At 39.1% G+C, this 15,612-nt stretch overlaps 1 protein-coding gene and 1 long non-coding RNA gene across 6 annotated transcripts in view; both read right to left on the bottom strand.

Moving 5' to 3' along the window:
• Positions 1–5,192, bottom strand: part of carm1l (coactivator-associated arginine methyltransferase 1, like) — a 33,876-nt gene extending 28,684 nt beyond the window's left edge. For all 5 annotated transcript variants that reach the window (XM_073830098.1, XM_073830100.1, XM_073830101.1 and 2 more), the window contains exon 1: positions 4,969–5,192. In XM_073830098.1, the coding sequence (XP_073686199.1) occupies positions 4,969–5,125 (157 nt within the window). In that variant the 5' untranslated portion in view covers positions 5,126–5,192. The remainder of the gene's footprint in view (positions 1–4,968) is intronic.
• Positions 5,193–13,633: 8,441 nt separating this feature from the next.
• On the bottom strand, positions 13,634–15,472 carry LOC141298724 (uncharacterized). Its single transcript, XR_012341630.1, has 4 exons — positions 14,980–15,472; positions 14,541–14,696; positions 14,323–14,415; positions 13,634–14,227 (listed from the first exon to the last, which is right to left on the bottom strand). It is a non-coding gene; the product is annotated as an uncharacterized lncRNA (long non-coding RNA).
• Positions 15,473–15,612: the final 140 nt, after the last annotated feature.

Genomic DNA, 15,612 nt, shown 5'->3' with positions numbered 1-15,612 from the left:
TTTGGTTTTTCATGAAGTGTTTTAACTAGTGGAAACTAGTGGAAAGAAAACATCCAAAAGACACTGTTAAGTGTTTCTTTTATAGCACTCTATTTGTGTCAATAGATTTTAATTACAATCTATATTTTTAAAGGCCGTTTGGTCAAAATTATTTTTTTCTCCTGGACTGAGCCATAAATCTCCACTTCAGTCGCACTTACACACACCTAACTTTACATTTTTATTCCTGTCCATATCCTGAAGGTTTTTACGGAGGGATTTGTTCATATATAATTTGCTTGATTTTATACATTTTATTCCCCCAAAAATGGTAAAAAAAAATAAATAAATAAGTGTTTCCAATCTGTTCTGAGTTTTTCTGAATCATGGAGTGACAAAATGAGATTCCCAAAGTCCCCTCTGTAAAACCATTTGACTCTAATATGTCAAAAAAATTAAACAAGAATTTTGAAACTGACTTCATCCAGTGTTTAAAGTTTTGTACTAGAAATGTATGCAAATTAGCGCATACTTCATTAAATAATGCCTCATTTGCATATTTAAACCTAACATTTTAGAAAACTTGTAATACAAATTTTTTTTGCAATTATCAATGTAATCAATCAGCTGGGTAAGAAAGGTGATAACTATAAGTTGTTGTTTTTTTTACCCTATTCACCTACAGTTTGAATCAGTGAATTCACAGAGTGAAGACTAAGCAGTGTTTTATTTTTCCTTTTTATTATTCAGTTCATAAACTCATGTTAAAATGATTGCACTAATGTTAAAATGACATTTATGTAACGCTAGAGTAAAACAGTACCGTTCACTTTTAGAAGTCGTTGTAGGGGTGCTTTCTTCTCACAAAAAGTGAAACATGAATGCCAGTTATATTACAATCAGAATGAGCTTTATTCGCCAAGTGTGCGCAAACACAAGGAATTTGTTGTGGTTTTACAGCATATACATACATACACATTATAAGCATACAGTGGTGTGAAAAAGTGTTGGCCCCCTTCCTGATTTTTTTATTTTTTATTTTTTTTGCATGTTTGTCACACTTCATCAAACAAATGTAAATATTAATAAAAGATAACACAAGTAAACACAACATGCAGCTTTTGAATGAAGTTTTTTATTATAAAGGGGAAACAAAATCCTGTGTGAAAAAGTGTTTGCCCCCTAAACTTAATAACTGGTTGGGCCACCCTTAGCAGCAACAACTGCAATCAAGAATTTACGATAACTTGCAATGAGTCTGTTACAGCGCTGTGCAGGAATTTTGGCCCACTCATCTTGGCAGAATTGTTGTAATTCAGCCACACTGGAGGGTTTTCCAGCATGAACCGCCTTTTTAAGCTCATGTCACAGCATCTCAATAGGATTCAGGTCAGGACTTTGACTAGGCCACTCCAAAGTCTTCATTTTGTTTTTCTTCAGCCATTCAGAGGTGGATTTGCTGGTGTGTTTTGGATCATTACTGTTGGTATGATCTTCTTTTTCTGAAATGCTGTGTTACTTTTACGCCAGATGTAATGCGACACACACCTTCCAAAAACATTTGTCTCGTCAGTCCACATTGAGTATTGAGTATTTTCCCAAAAGTCTTGGCGATCATCAAGATGTGTTCTGGCAAAACTGAGACGAGCCTTTATGTTCTTTTTGCTCAGCAGTGGTTTTCGTCTTGAAACTCTGCCATGCAGGCCATTTTTGCCCAGTCTCTTTCTTATGGTGGAGTCATGAACACTGACCTTAACTGAGGCAAGAGAGACCTGCAGTTCTTTAGATGTTGTTGTGGGGTCTTTTGTGAGCTCTTGGATGAGTCGTCGCTGTGCTCTTGGGGTAATTTTGGTTGGCCAGCCACTCCTGGGAAGGTTCACCACTGTTCCATGTTTTCTCCATTTGTGGATAATGGCTCTCACTGTGGGTTACTGGAGTCCCAAAGCTTTAGAAATGGCTTTATAACCTTTTCCAGACTGATAGATCTTAATTACTTTCTTTCTCATTTGTTCCTGAATTTCTTTGGATCTCAACATGATGTGTAGCTTTTGAGGATCTTTTGGTCTGGTTCACTTTGTCAGGCAGGCCCTATTTAACTGATTTCTTGATTGCGAACAGGTGTGGCAGTAATCAGGCCTAGGTGTGGCTAGAGAAACTGAACTCAGGTGTGATAAACCACAGTTATGTTGGCAAACACTTTTTCACACAGGGCCATGTGGGTTTGGATTTTGTTTTCCCTTCATAAAAAAAACCCCTTCATTTAAAAACTGTTGTGTTATCTTTGATTAATATTTACATTTGTTTGATGATCTGAAACATTAAAGTGTAACAAACATGCAAAAAAAAAAAAAAAAAATCAGGAAGGGGGACAACACTTTTTACACCACTGTATATACTTTTTAACCTCAAATGCTTGTCTCATCTCTGGGATGTGCATACAGTCTGTGTAATCCGAGTCAATACAGTTAGGGTTTGTCCTCTTCAACTTCAAAATCGTCCTACAATGCTGTTTTACCTTTTTTTATAAAGTACGTTTGATCTTCTTTGTATGTTCACTTTGTAAACACTTCTGCAGCGATGTAGGAACGATTTTGAACAAGAGTTTTTTGGCATACCCTAACTGTATTTACCCTGATCACACAGACTATGCATCGCAGAGACGAGACAAGACATTTGAGGTTAAAAAGTATACAAATTGTCAATTTGTTTAGAAAATAACCAATCGTTTCGCTAGATAAGACCCGTATTCCTCATCTGGAATCATTTAGAGCCCTTTGAAGCTGCATTTAAACTGCATTTTGGAAGTTCAAACTTGGGGGCGCCATACATATTCATTATATGGAGAGAAATCCTGCACTGCAAAAAATGCTTTTCTTACTTAGATTTTTTGTCTTGTTTCCAGCCATCTAAAAATTCTTAAATCAAGAAGGATTTTCTAGACAAGTAAAAATTATTTTCTTGTTTTCAGAAAAATCAAGTCAAACGTAAGTGAGTTTTTCCTCGAACAAAAAAAGCAAAATTTTTTTATTTTCAAACAGAAAACAAGATTATTTTTCTTACTCCATTGGCAGATTATGTTGCGTGTTTCAAGGAAAAACGCACTTAGTTTTGAAATTTTACTTGTCTAGAACATCCTTCTTGATTTAAGCATTTTTAGATATTTTGGTTGGAAACAAGACAAAAAAAGTTTGAAATGTTTTCCTCTTTACTACTGAAGAAAGGAAGACATGAACATCTTGGATTACAAGGGGGTGAATACATTATTTGTACATTTTCCTTAAATAATCCTTTAACAGCTTAAGCATTTTCAATAAAGAAAAGTGAACAAGTGAAACATGAACATTTTGTTAAACATCTCCTTTTGTGCTCTATAGAAAATTTAAGTCATATAGGTTCCAGACCAGTGTCTCAGCCATAAGTTTCCATCAGAAATGACTGTATCCTGCTTATGTGATGAAAACAGCAGAACAGTGCTATCTGATTTTGTGCACCAGGAGGCAGAAAGCGCTGGCGGCCAGGCCCAGTGTACCATGTCAAAGAAAACAGAGTCCGGTGCAGGCGATGCTAGAGCTCAAGCAGCAGAACAGCCTCACTGCTCATGGAGAATGAACAGCGGAGCCGTAAATCTAGCCATCTGTCAGAGCGGCCAGACCACACAATGAGACCCGAGGAAATGTGTGGCACACCTGAATAAAGAGTCTTCATTTGCCCTTCAACCAATGAACAAAACACTACAAAGAGCCAAAGGAGAAATGTCTTTGGAATGACGTTACTTACAATGTAAATGCTAACATGTGGTTCTTCACTTTCTTTATTCATCATGTTTTTGATAGGAGCAGAAAAACTAATGACTAAAATAAATGAAGATAAAAAAGCAGTCACAAATGAGATCTTCCAGCAAATAGAATTTAGAAGTCTCAATAGAGACTTCTGATGCTTCTCAGAAGTTTTTATTTTAATGTGCCATTGTTACAGTGTAATTACTTAAATAAGTACTCTGTAATATTAATTAATAACATGTACTCAGAGTTGGGGGTAACGCATTACAAGTAACGCAAGTTATGTAATAATATTACTTTTTCCAAGTAACTAGTAAAGTAACACATGACTTTTTAATTGACGAGAAAATATTTTAGTTACTTTTTCAAATGAGTAACACCAGTTACTTTCCCCCCATTTATTGATTAAAAGCTCTCCTGTTCTCATGTTGAGAGAAATTGTGAGTAAGATGTTACTTTAGTTCTAGAATAAATGTGAACATGCATTAATTCATCTCACTCACTAAAAAAACATACAGTATTCGTCAAAATGAATAAAACAGTGAAATTCAACGCAAACCTGCAATAATTAAATATGTTAAATAATACAAATATCCTTTATGTATTTAATCCCATTTTATAAACTGATGTCTTTGCTGCCGACCTTCGATGATCCAATTCATCCATACTAATAAGCAAAAATCATTTGTTTTCCTTATTTTTCCAAAAATTAAACATTTGTTTTCTTTTTTTTTTTTATTGCTGAAGAGTTGAATTTTTTCTTCTGCGGTCTACTGTACAGACCTGAATTTACTTTTCTCTAAGCCTGAGGCTTTTGTTGTGAAAAGGCTTTTACATTTGCCAGAAATAGAACTTTTTATATTAAAAACAAACAACCAGATTTAAAAAGTAACGCAAAAGTAACGTAACACATTACTTTCCATAAGTAACTTTACAAAACAGTGCATTTGCTTACTATAGTTTTAGTAAATATGCATAATTAGGTTAACCGTTACTACAAAACTCTTTCAGAGTTTAAGAAACCATCTCAGCAGTGTATAAAAATGTACTCATATTTGCCAAAATACTGAAATTGAATTCAATATTCAAGAATTCAACTCAAGTATTTCTCACTAAACTCTTCCCAAAGGCAAATGAGTAAAGGCAGTGAATGTTATTGTGTAAGTTAGTTCTATACAAAGTATCTTCGACTTCGAGTAATTTAGTTTACCGTTATTAACGGTGAGAGAGATGTCATCCACTTCTCTGTGGACTTGAAGTGTAAGCTCCTGATGTTGACTAGAAACCGGCGGCTCTTGCTTCACGTCGTTCTCATTCAGAAAGATCAGAGTTACAGAGAAAGTGGTCTGTAACTGATTATCGCCCATGATTAAATCCAGCAATCATTGTAGGCCGGTGAAGCTCTCATATCCTTCTTGCATACAGCTTTGACAGAGTTCGTGAACAAGTTCAAATGAGAGGAGGGTCTGAAACTGCCTTGACTAGACGCGAGGGGCGGAGTTACACTGAAGGAGTTGACAGACAGCGATGGCGTGTTCTCTGACAAAAAAAAAAAACAAAAAAACCAGGTAAGTAAATATTAAGTAAATCGTTTTAAACAAATAAATAAATAAATATTACAACACTCATATATAACCATATTGTTTGATACAATAACCGATAACTTTTATTTACGTCAAGTAGCCTATTTTTACATATTGTTTTAGTGCAGTTTAATTTGATCTTAAAACACAAGAGCAACACAGCAAGAGTAAACGTTTATTACGTTTATTTGTTTATTACAAATCTGAAGATTGCATGGTAAATAGGAGTATTTCAAGTTTCATTTTCATTAATACGTTTAAATTGGCAAATATGGGCAATTCTATAGAATTGTTTCTAAATCAGAATTGGAAACGTATTTATTTATTTTTTACCACAAATTTAGTATGTATGCAAATTGTATAATATTCAAGGTACACATTTGTGACCCAGGACCATAACACCTCAAAAAAACATTTTAATTGAGATTTATATACTATATATATAAAAGTGAGTACACCCCTCACTAAATATCTTCATGGAACATGAGTGTTACGCCAGGCCAGCAGAGGGAGCCCTTACCCACACTGACTGTTGCTGCTCCCTCTGCTGCCTCTATGGTAGCTTCCTGTTTGGCAGCCATAAAGGCAGACCATGCCAAACGAACCGTGCGAAGTATTGTTTTGCTCCTGCGCACTCTACCAAGCGTTTTCCTAGTTTCTTTGTTTCCTAGTTTCCAAGTTTCCTTGTTGTTTTCCCTAGCCATAGTTCTGTTTTTGCTTTTCAGTCTTAGCCATAGTTCTTCCTAGTTTCATTGTTTGGTTTCTTTGCTACTGCCCTCCTGGTTTTCGACCCCCACCTGCCTTATTGGATTTCGCTTTTTGTCTTGCCCTGTTTGTTCCTGTTTGCTGGTGATCGACCCTGTTTGCTCTGACTACGATCTTTACAATAAAGCCTGCATTTGGATCCTCATTCTCAGTCGTCCCGTTTTGTAACAGAATACTTCGCCAAACACGGACCCAGCGGCTTTATTTCACCACCAGCATCACAACATGGACCCAGTCGACCAGCTTCTGCTCCTCTGACTAAAGAGATCTCCCCATTGAGGAATATGTTCGCCAGTTTCGTAAGTTTTCACACCAAGTACCTTTTTACGATGAAGTCTGGTTTAAAGACTTATTCCGCTTGGGACTGAATGAGCCAACTAGATCAATGTTGCCTGGAGGGGAATTTAAATGCTCATTGGAAGACTGTATGAATTATGCATTGTTGCTAATGCGGCTCTCCGTTTACTGTGGGTGTTCTAGAAGGGCCACAGCACAAGATGTCTGCTAGCTCAGAGCCACAGCGCAAGATGTCTGCTAGCTCAGAGCCACAGCACAAGATGTCTGCTAGCTCAGAGCCACAGCGCAAGATGTCTGCTAGCCCTGAGCCACAGCGCAAGATGGCTGCCCCTCCAGAGACAGTTCACAAGATGGCAGCCCTTCCAGAGCCACCGCACAAGATGGCCGCCCTTCCAGAGTCTGTCACAAAGATGGCCGCCACGCCAGAGCCTGCACCCAAGATGGCCGCCACGCCAGAGCCTGCAGCCGCTCACGTCACGTCTGCCAAGCCACAGCCTGTTCACGTCATGTCTTCTGCTCCAGAGTCTGTACCTATCATGGCCGTCCCTTTAGATGCGGTTCCTCAGTCAAGTCAAGTTACAGTTGCTGTTCCTGCAAGGTCTAGTCACGTCACAGCTGAGGTTCCTGAGTCAAGTCAAGCGGCACTTCCTGAGTCAAGTCAAGCGGCACTTCCTGAGTCAGGTCAAGACACAACTTTACTTCCTGAGTCAAGTCAAGCGGCACTTCCTGAGTCAGGTCAAGACACAACTTTACTTCCTGAGTCAAGTCAAGCGGCACTTCCTGAGTCAGGTCAAGACACAACTTTACTTTCTGAGTCAAGTCAAGCGGCACTTCCTGAGTCAGGTCAAGACACAACTTTACTTTCTGAGTCAAGTCAAGCGGCACTTCCTGAGTCAGGTCAAGACACAACTTTACTTTCTGAGTCAAGTCAAGCGGCACTTCCTGAGTCAGGTCAAGACACAACTTTACTTTCTGAGTCAAGTCAAGCGGCACTTCCTGAGTCAGGTCAAGACACAACTTTACTTTCTGAGTCAAGTCAAGCGGCACTTCCTGAGTCAGGTCAAGACACAACTTTACTTTCTGAGTCAAGTCAAGCGGCACTTCCTGAGTCAGGTCAAGACACAACTTTACTTTCTGAGTCAAGTCAAGCGGCACTTCCTGAGTCAGGTCAAGACACAACTTTACTTTCTGAGTCAAGTCAAGCGGCACTTCCTGAGTCAGGTCAAGACACAACTTTACTTTCTGAGTCAAGTCAAGCGGCACTTCCTGAGTCAGGTCAAGACACAACTTTACTTTCTGAGTCAAGTCAAGCGGCACTTCCTGAGTCAGGTCAAGACACAACTTTACTTTCTGAGTCAAGTCAAGCGGCACTTCCTGAGTCAGGTCAAGACACAACTTTACTTTCTGAGTCAAGTCAAGCGGCACTTCCTGAGTCAGGTCAAGACACAACTTTACTTTCTGAGTCAAGTCAAGCGGCACTTCCTGAGTCAGGTCAAGACACAACTTTACTTTCTGAGTCAAGTCAAGCGGCACTTCCTGAGTCAGGTCAAGACACAACTTTACTTTCTGAGTCAAGTCAAGCGGCACTTCCTGAGTCAGGTCAAGACACAACTTTACTTTCTGAGTCAAGTCAAGCGGCACTTCCTGAGTCAGGTCAAGACACAACTTTACTTTCTGAGTCAAGTCAAGCGGCACTTCCTGAGTCAGGTCAAGACACAACTTTACTTTCTGAGTCAAGTCAAGCGGCACTTCCTGAGTCAGGTCAAGACACAACTTTACTTTCTGAGTCAAGTCAAGCGGCACTTCCTGAGTCAGGTCAAGACACAACTTTACTTTCTGAGTCAAGTCAAGCGGCACTTCCTGAGTCAGGTCAAGACACAACTTTACTTTCTGAGTCAAGTCAAGCGGCACTTCCTGAGTCAGGTCAAGACACAACTTTACTTTCTGAGTCAAGTCAAGCGGCACTTCCTGAGTCAGGTCAAGACACAACTTTACTTTCTGAGTCAAGTCAAGCGGCACTTCCTGAGTCAGGTCAAGACACAACTTTACTTTCTGAGTCAAGTCAAGCGGCACTTCCTGAGTCAGGTCAAGACACAACTTTACTTTCTGAGTCAAGTCAAGCGGCACTTCCTGAGTCAGGTCAAGACACAACTTTACTTTCTGAGTCAAGTCAAGCGGCACTTCCTGAGTCAGGTCAAGACACAACTTTACTTTCTGAGTCAAGTCAAGCGGCACTTCCTGAGTCAGGTCAAGACACAACTTTACTTTCTGAGTCAAGTCAAGCGGCACTTCCTGAGTCAGGTCAAGACACAACTTTACTTTCTGAGTCAAGTCAAGCGGCACTTCCTGAGTCAGGTCAAGACACAACTTTACTTTCTGAGTCAAGTCAAGCGGCACTTCCTGAGTCAGGTCAAGACACAACTTTACTTTCTGAGTCAAGTCAAGCGGCACTTCCTGAGTCAGGTCAAGACACAACTTTACTTTCTGAGTCAAGTCAAGCGGCACTTCCTGAGTCAGGTCAAGACACAACTTTACTTTCTGAGTCAAGTCAAGCGGCACTTCCTGAGTCAGGTCAAGACACAACTTTACTTTCTGAGTCAAGTCAAGCGGCACTTCCTGAGTCAGGTCAAGACACAACTTTACTTTCTGAGTCAAGTCAAGCGGCACTTCCTGAGTCAGGTCAAGACACAACTTTACTTTCTGAGTCAAGTCAAGCGGCACTTCCTGAGTCAGGTCAAGACACAACTTTACTTTCTGAGTCAAGTCAAGCGGCACTTCCTGAGTCAGGTCAAGACACAACTTTACTTTCTGAGTCAAGTCAAGCGGCACTTCCTGAGTCAGGTCAAGACACAACTTTACTTTCTGAGTCAAGTCAAGCGGCACTTCCTGAGTCAGGTCAAGACACAACTTTACTTTCTGAGTCAAGTCAAGCGGCACTTCCTGAGTCAGGTCAAGACACAACTTTACTTTCTGAGTCAAGTCAAGCGGCACTTCCTGAGTCAGGTCAAGACACAACTTTACTTTCTGAGTCAAGTCAAGCGGCACTTCCTGAGTCAGGTCAAGACACAACTTTACTTCCTGAGTCAAGTCAAGCGGCACTTCCTGAGTCAGGTCAAGACACAACTTTACTTCCTGAGTCAAGTCAAGCGGCACTTCCTGAGTCAGGTCAAGACACAACTTTACTTCCTGAGTCAAGTCAAGCGGCACTTCCTGAGTCAGGTCAAGACACAACTTTACTTCCTGAGTCAAGTCAAGCGGCACTTCCTGAGTCAGGTCAAGACACAACTTTACTTCCTGAGTCAAGTCAAGCGGCACTTCCTGAGTCAGGTCAAGACACAACTTTACTTCCTGAGTCAAATCAAGCGGCACTTCCTGAGTCAGGTCAAGTGGCACCTCCTGGATCACATCAAGTTGCAGCTTCTCCAACTAAGTTAGGCCAAGCCACCTCTGCTTTAGTAAAGTCACCGCTGTTCCTTTCAAGCCAAGTCAAGTCACAGCCTCTTCAGCAAAGCCACGTCAAGTCACAGCTGTTCCAGCCAAGCCAAGTCACGTCTCGCCCGAGCGTTCAGAGCCAAATCACGTCTCGCCTGAGCGTCCAGAGCCAGGTCACGTCTGGCCTGAGCCGTGCCATGTCTCATCCGATCTGCCAGAGCCCTCGCTCCCAAGCCACGTAGAGCCCTCACTCCTAAGCCACGCAGAGCCTTTGCTTCCAAGCCACGCAGAGCCTACGCTCTCAAGCCACGTACACTCAAGCCCGGTGGGCATCCCTTTAACCACTGCACAACCTGTGATGGCCATTGCCATTTTAAGTGTGTGGGCTGTGAAACCGCCCTGGTCACCACTACTCCTCAGTCGGCCACTGCTCCATGGCCCAGGTCCTCCAGTGTTTCACCGTCTGTCATTGTTCCACGGCCCAAGATCTCCATCGATCCACAGTCTGCCACTGCTCCACGGCCCAGGTCCTCCACAGTCTCACTGTCAGCCTATGCTTTACGGCCCAGGACCTCCGTTGTTCCACTGTCTGCCTCTGCTCCACGGTCCAGGCCCACCTCTGTTCCATGATCCAGGTCTGCCACTGCTCCATGGCCCAGGACCTCCGTTGTTTCACTGTCTGCCATTGCTCCACGGTCCAGGCCCACCACTGCACCATAGCCTATTGTCCCTGTCCGCCCTGCCCTCCTGGTTTTCGACCCCGCCTGCCTTATTGGATTTCGCTTTTTGTCTTGCCCTGTTTGTTCTTGTTTGCTGGTGATCGACCATGTTTGCTCTGACTATGATCTTTACAATAAAGCCTGCATTTGGATCCTCATTCTTAGTCGTCCCGTTTTGAAACAATGAGCTTAATATCCTAATGATTTTTGGCATAAAAGTAAAATCGATCATTTTGACCTTTACAATGTATTTTTGGCTATTGCTACAAATATACCCATGCTACTTAAGACTGGTTTTGTAGTCCAGGGTCACATATTGCTGTAATAATGCTATGTCTATTACGGCTGGGTAAAACTATCTTTATTTTTGTATTATTGCTATGTGATAAACATCCGTCTAATAGTGTTCATATTCATGGTTATGAATGGCTGCAGTGTTTAAATGGTAGGATTCAGCAGCTTCAGGCAAGGTTTGTTTGAACAGCTTTTCTTTACAGAGGCTTTTACTGAGTCATGTTGCAATGTGGATGAACAGCGCCATCTAGTAGCAATACAAGAATAAACAAAACAGTGCATGTTGCTTTGATCATTTTGAGCAACTGAGTAAACTTCTACCGTGGAAGCAAATGTTGCAAAGAATATGAATAGCTTCAGTCAACAACTTTGTCAACAAACGTTTTCATAGTGAAATAAAATAAGGTCAAAGAAGGTTCTACTTTTAAGTCACAGTCACGGACATGACAATATCTTGATGGTAATGCAATGGGATCAAGCCAAATTCATACGGTCCATAAGTAGATGTACATTTCAGACACCTTCGCTTTAATTTAAACTAGGTTAACTGGGTAATTTCATAACAACACCTTAACAAACACTGGTTAAACTGGTCTCACTGCAATGCTTCAAGATGACTAATCACCACTGCGGCTTCTTCCTTATGTTTAATGGTAAGTGAACATTATTTGATAAGATGAAATATATTAACACCTTAACTTTAACAAATTGTCACAAAAAAAGCTTGAAATCTTGATTAATAACACTGTTCTTTTATCTGATTATCGTTTGCTCTTGCGTTGTCCAGCACTTCACGTTATCGCTAATTGAAACAATTATCGCTCATTTTTTTGTAGTATGATTGGTATCAGGGTTATTTACAGAGTGTAAGTAACCCCTATTTTGTTTTGAATTGTGCTTTGTCATTTCAGTTTCGTTTCATTTTTTAATGGTGCGTATAGTTTTGATTTCTGTTTTATCTTTCGAAAATCATTCACTCAAAAAAATAGCACTTTGGTTGAACATGATTTAATCGTGGACAGTGGTTCCACGTGATTACACCACATTATCTTAACAACAATGGATGATGTTAAACCAGCTTCAAATATTTGTGTTCATTTAACATGAACAGTTGACATTCACTCAACAAGATTTAAATACTTATTTTTAACTTGAATCAATGGTTTTTATTGAACTTCAATTAATCGTGTTATCTTAAATTTAATCCTTGATGTTATGCCGATATGTTTACATCACTTCTAATTAATCCCATTTAGTCAAGTTACTACTATATGTTATTAAATAATGAATATCACCCGTTTTTTCCCCATAATTCAATGATGACTACAGAGGCAGCAAATATGTAATAAATTCATTTTACTAGGGAACAGCTTAAGCAGGTGTCACAGTTTCAAAAACATTTCAAACACTTATAAACACATTAAGCCTGAATTTGACAATTTATATAAACACAAATGTGTACAGAAATGTTTTCCTTTACAGTGCAAAATGAAAAAAACAGGTTTACATTCCTACATGTAAAACAACCCATTAATAAAAAATAAATAAATAGCTAAGTGTGTTTGCTTTTAATGCATTTCACAAAAAGAAAATAACCTCCGATTCTAAAGAAAAAAATAATATTATATTTGGGTTATGTTTGTTCATCAGGCCTCCACTGAAGTGCAAAACTTTATCAAACTGCTTGTGTCCATCAAGCTGTCTGTAAATGTATTCTAATTCCAAAATGTGTAAGGATTATTTTTGTAAAGGAAAAGCAAACACAATGTGTGCTATGTGGAACATCTTTGAAAACTATTTAAAATACATTGTCATTAAAACCTCTTTCCTTGAAGAACAGTCATAAGCCATTAAAGGGATCATTTACCCAAAAATGAAAATGTGATGTTTATCTGCATACCCCCAGGGCATCCAAGATGTAGGTGACTTTGTTTCTTCAGTAGAACACAAACAAAGATTTTTAACGAAAACCGATGCAGTCTGTTAGTGATTTAATGGAAGTGGATAGGCACCAAACCTTTGAAAGTAACAAAAAACACGCACAAACAAATCCAAATTACACCCTGTGGCTCGTGACAATACATTAATGTCCTAAAACACGAAACGATTGTTTTTTATGAGAAACTGAACAGTATTTATATAATTTTTTACCTTTGATACACAGCCACGTCCATCTGTCCTGAGCACAAGCTCATCATCCGGCTCGTTACCAGTGTCTGGTGTAGTTTACGCAAACGCCGGAATATATATATATATATATATATATATATATATACACATACATACATATACATATACATATATACATACATATATATATACACACACACACTTACAGCAAGTAATTACCGTTTTGAATAGCCAATATACCCAAAATCTCTGTGCACTGTGTAAACAATGAGTGTCATATGCGAAAGAATCGCTTTCGGCGTTTGCGTAAACTACACCAGAGCGCGTACACGGGTGACGAGCCGAATGATGAGCTCGTGCTCAGGACAGATGGACGTGGCTGTGTATCAAAGGTAGAAAAAAATGATATGAATACTGTTCAGTTTATCATAAAAACCGATCGTTTCGTGTCTTAGGACATTAATGTATCGTCACGAGCCACATGATGTCATTTGGATTTGTCTGTGAGTGTTTTTTGTTACTTTCAAAGGCTTGGTGCCTAACCACTTCCATTAAATCACTAACAGACTGCACCAGTTTTCGTTAAAAATCTTTGTTTGTGTTCTACTGAGGAAACAAAGCACCCACATCTTGGATGCCCTGGGGGTAAGCAGACAAACATCACATTTCCATTTTTGGGTGAACTATCCCTTTAAAACCGTCATTGAAAAAAAGTGTTTAAAAGGACAAGTTTGACAAAAAATTTTTTTTTAATTTAAATAGTCACCATTAACTAACCCATGAGTCACCGAAACCCTTGATGGTTTTCCTTGACCTTCTTTGGTTGAGTTAAGGACAAATGTAATTAAGGAAACTATTCCTCTTCACATTTGCCTTGACGTACAAATGAAAAATAAAAATCAAATCAATAAAGGCATTAAAAATGTGTGAACATAAAACATGAACATGTTTTGACCATTTCACACAAAACACAGTTTCAAGGTAAAGATCAGTCTGTTCATCAGTCCTTTTATGAGGTGTAAAAAGCTTGGTCTTGAGGGCTCGAACTGGGGTGGAAAGTTTGTGTCCATCAAGCAATCAGCATCAGCAATGCAACACCATTAGCTACATTACCAAGCCCTTCTAGTGCTGTAACTCCTTCAAGAACTACTCCAACATCTGCAGGTTCATCTCCAACTTCACATCCGATGACAAAAACGCCCATCACCATTTCTTTGAGTGCAGCTTCAGCGTTGGAAAAATCGACATCCTATAAACAGAAACAAAGTACATTAATACTAATGTACTAAAAAAAAAATGTATTGTTATACATAAAATATTGTCAGAATATTCAGGCAATAATACCATGTACTCCTTGATGAGATTGTCAGGATCCTCATTTAGGTAGACAAACAGGGCTTTGAGGACACACTCCGTCTTAACATTAATACAGACACACTAGGGAAAATAAAGAAAATTAGCAACATGTACCAATTAACTAATACATTTTCAAGTCACACAAATCATAAGTGAGAAACAAATGATTAATTTATCTAGAAAAAACATTTTTGCAGTTATCATACCCCTGTAAGTGGCACAGGAAGTTTCCTTATCCTTTGTCCCTGAGCTTCACCTTTCTTGGCAAAGATCCTCAGAAGACTTGGAGTGTGTTCATCCAGCTTTGAGAAGAATTTTGAAATTAAGGCAACAGTTGTTATCTGTGCAAATTCAGCACAAACCTAAAACAAAGAGAAAAACACCAAAACTTAAATGTATGCCCAAAAAAGCTAGCTAGCCTATGTGTTCTAATGTGCTTATATGGCAAAATTATTTTATTTGACTTATTGGCATTTTAATACATTTAATTTTATGTAAAATTTCTCTTAACCTCAGAGAGAAGGGAGACTCTGACTTATACATTTATCATAAATTCACCCGTAGGCCTATCAGTCGACATAATAAAACAGTTGTAAAAATTGTTTCTAATTAGACTGATGCAAATGGACGAAAAAGTTAACTTACCTGTTTGTTTGCCGTTTAATTCAGTTGATAGCGCGGTCATCTCATTTAGCCTTACAATCGTGCATTCTGTCATAATAACACATCAGTATCAACCGACAAAATAAAACAGTTTGATAATATTGTTTCTAATAACAGTGATAGAAATAGATGAACACGTACCTGTTTGTTCTAAGCTTATATTCCATAATGGCGTGACGATCTATTTCAGACATGCGCAGCAATAACACATTTGAATGTTGCCGCCGGGATATGCAAATTGCGTCACAACAAATTTCCGCTTCCTTTAGGTTGAGAATGTCGTTTGTTTTCAGGCTGTTTTGACATTCAGTCCGACTGACTTAATAAAAACACAATTTATATGTGCAACTGACTTTTATTAAACATTATTTGTATCAGTCTGATTTATTATTTAGATTTCTTCTTCTTCTTCTATGGATTTACTGGCGGGTCGCATACCAACTTTTTCGGTGCATACCGCCACCTCCTGTGCTGAATGTGCTGAGTGTGAAGTGATAGGTGTATATCGTAATGTCAATATTCTATTTTTAAGTCCACTATTCTTAATGAATTGTATGTAGTACAAATGTATAGTTATGTAATTCTCTTCTAGTTTCTTCTCTCAAAATACAAGTT

Source organism: Garra rufa, chromosome 23 (genome assembly GCF_049309525.1).
Source record: "Garra rufa chromosome 23, GarRuf1.0, whole genome shotgun sequence".
In the NCBI taxonomy this organism is placed as follows: Eukaryota; Metazoa; Chordata; class Actinopteri; order Cypriniformes; family Cyprinidae; genus Garra; species Garra rufa.
Note: the sequence above shows the minus strand (reverse complement) of the source record. Positions and strands in the feature narration are given on the sequence as shown.